Below are 1,661 nucleotides of genomic sequence, written 5' to 3'. Positions count from 1 at the left end.
GTGGAATTGACCGTCATAATATAGCGCCCCCCACGACTGAAAGGGTGAGCATGTTTGGCGAGATGGGGATTCGAACCCGAGACTCTCAGATTGCGAGTCGAGCGTCCTAACCACCTGGTCATGATGGGCGCATCTTATAAGGAATTCAATCGAATCTCAAGATATCTGCTAAGCCAGTTTACTTATTGTTTCTTGTCTATTTTTATAAGTGCCACGAAAAAATTATTTATAGAATTTTTGAACATGCGTCCCAGAAAAATTGTTAAGCATCTTATTTAAGAGTTTTTACGTTATAACCGAATTATGCAGTGTTTTGGGGCAAATGTTTTTTGTTTTTTTTCTATACTAAATATTATTTTAATGAGTATGCACACGTGTCTGGGTTAATAATAACTTTCTCGTACTCTGAATAAATTTCCGGTTATCTACTCAAACTTCTTAGAATATTAATTTAATTATTTAACGCGTGATAGTGTGTCTGGATGCGAGAGTATTGTTGTATAAGACGACGAGAGTATTTCGGGAGAATTAGTGAGAAACATGTCTCATTATCCTGTAATTGTCAATCGCTATTAAAATCATGTATGCATAGAACAACTGAACATTCTTAAACATCAAATACAAAAACTAAAAAATTACATTGAAGGTTTTAAATGAAAAGTAAATAGCATGTTTTTTTTTTAAGGATTTCTGAGAACTCGGCTGGTTTCAGTCTTTAGTCATCCAGACACTTAAGACTAAGAGCAGATAGAAAATCGCATTCGTCTATCAATGGAAATGGATATAGTTATATCTTCATAATTTCCATGAAATAACTTAACAATATTTTATATACTAAACTCCAAAGGTGAAAACACAAATAACATTCGCCCGTATATATACATGAAAACTCTATAGTCATGTCAAACTATACTCAATGATGTCAGTAGAATTATAAAATAGCCAACGCTTCAATTTCCCTTTAAGTATGTATATATATATATATATATATAGTTCACAACATGTCAAGTGTTTCAGTCATAATTAATAAAGCAAAAACTTACCTAAAAGATAAATTTCGGGCTGAAAGAATCATTTCATTGGCCAAATATTCCAGAAATTCGTAGAGAAAGGTTTGTTTATGTTGAATTCTACAACCTAAAAAAATATAGAACTCAACATTAAAACGACAAACCTTAGGTCTATACTAGTGACGAAATACTAGAGTAATGCTTTGTACATCTTGTAAAGTTTGACTAAATATAATCAAATTGGTGTATGAATTTGGTATCATTTCCTTTTGTTCTACTTTAAATCAGAACGCAATGTATTCCTTCTAAGTTTTTTTTCTTCAACTGCCAGAAATATATGAAGATAGGAAACACACACAAACTGATTAGTAGTGTTACGTCTCTGGTCGTTTGTTAATTACTCGTAAAAATTCTTTCTGAAGAACTTCAGCGATACAAGTCCTTTCTCAAATAAAACTAGTTTATTATTCTCAATTCAACTTAGCAATACACTTAATTTCCACAGTCATCTTAACTTAAACACACGTTATAATCTACAATGAACAATTCACGCACTTTACTTACTACCGCGCTTGACTCAATTGTCCGTCTATATCTTCAATCTCTCCGTCTGCTATCTGTCTGCAATTCAATTCCGATTCATTGTCTGGC

At 32.5% G+C, this 1,661-nt stretch overlaps 1 protein-coding gene across 2 annotated transcripts in view; it reads right to left on the bottom strand.

The window, feature by feature from the left end:
* LOC106469958 (SPARC-related modular calcium-binding protein 1-like) overlaps positions 1-1,661 on the bottom strand; it is a 104,244-nt gene that overhangs the window by 6,157 nt on the left and 96,426 nt on the right. For both annotated transcript variants that reach the window (XM_022398521.1, XM_022398522.1), the window contains exon 10: positions 1,044-1,137. In XM_022398521.1, coding sequence (XP_022254229.1) covers positions 1,044-1,137 — 94 coding nt within the window. The remainder of the gene's footprint in view (positions 1-1,043; positions 1,138-1,661) is intronic.

This window comes from Limulus polyphemus, unplaced genomic scaffold (genome assembly GCF_000517525.1).
Source record: "Limulus polyphemus unplaced genomic scaffold, Limulus_polyphemus-2.1.2 Scaffold3742, whole genome shotgun sequence".
Lineage (NCBI taxonomy): Eukaryota > Metazoa > Arthropoda > Merostomata > Xiphosura > Limulidae > Limulus > Limulus polyphemus.
Note: the sequence above shows the minus strand (reverse complement) of the source record. Positions and strands in the feature narration are given on the sequence as shown.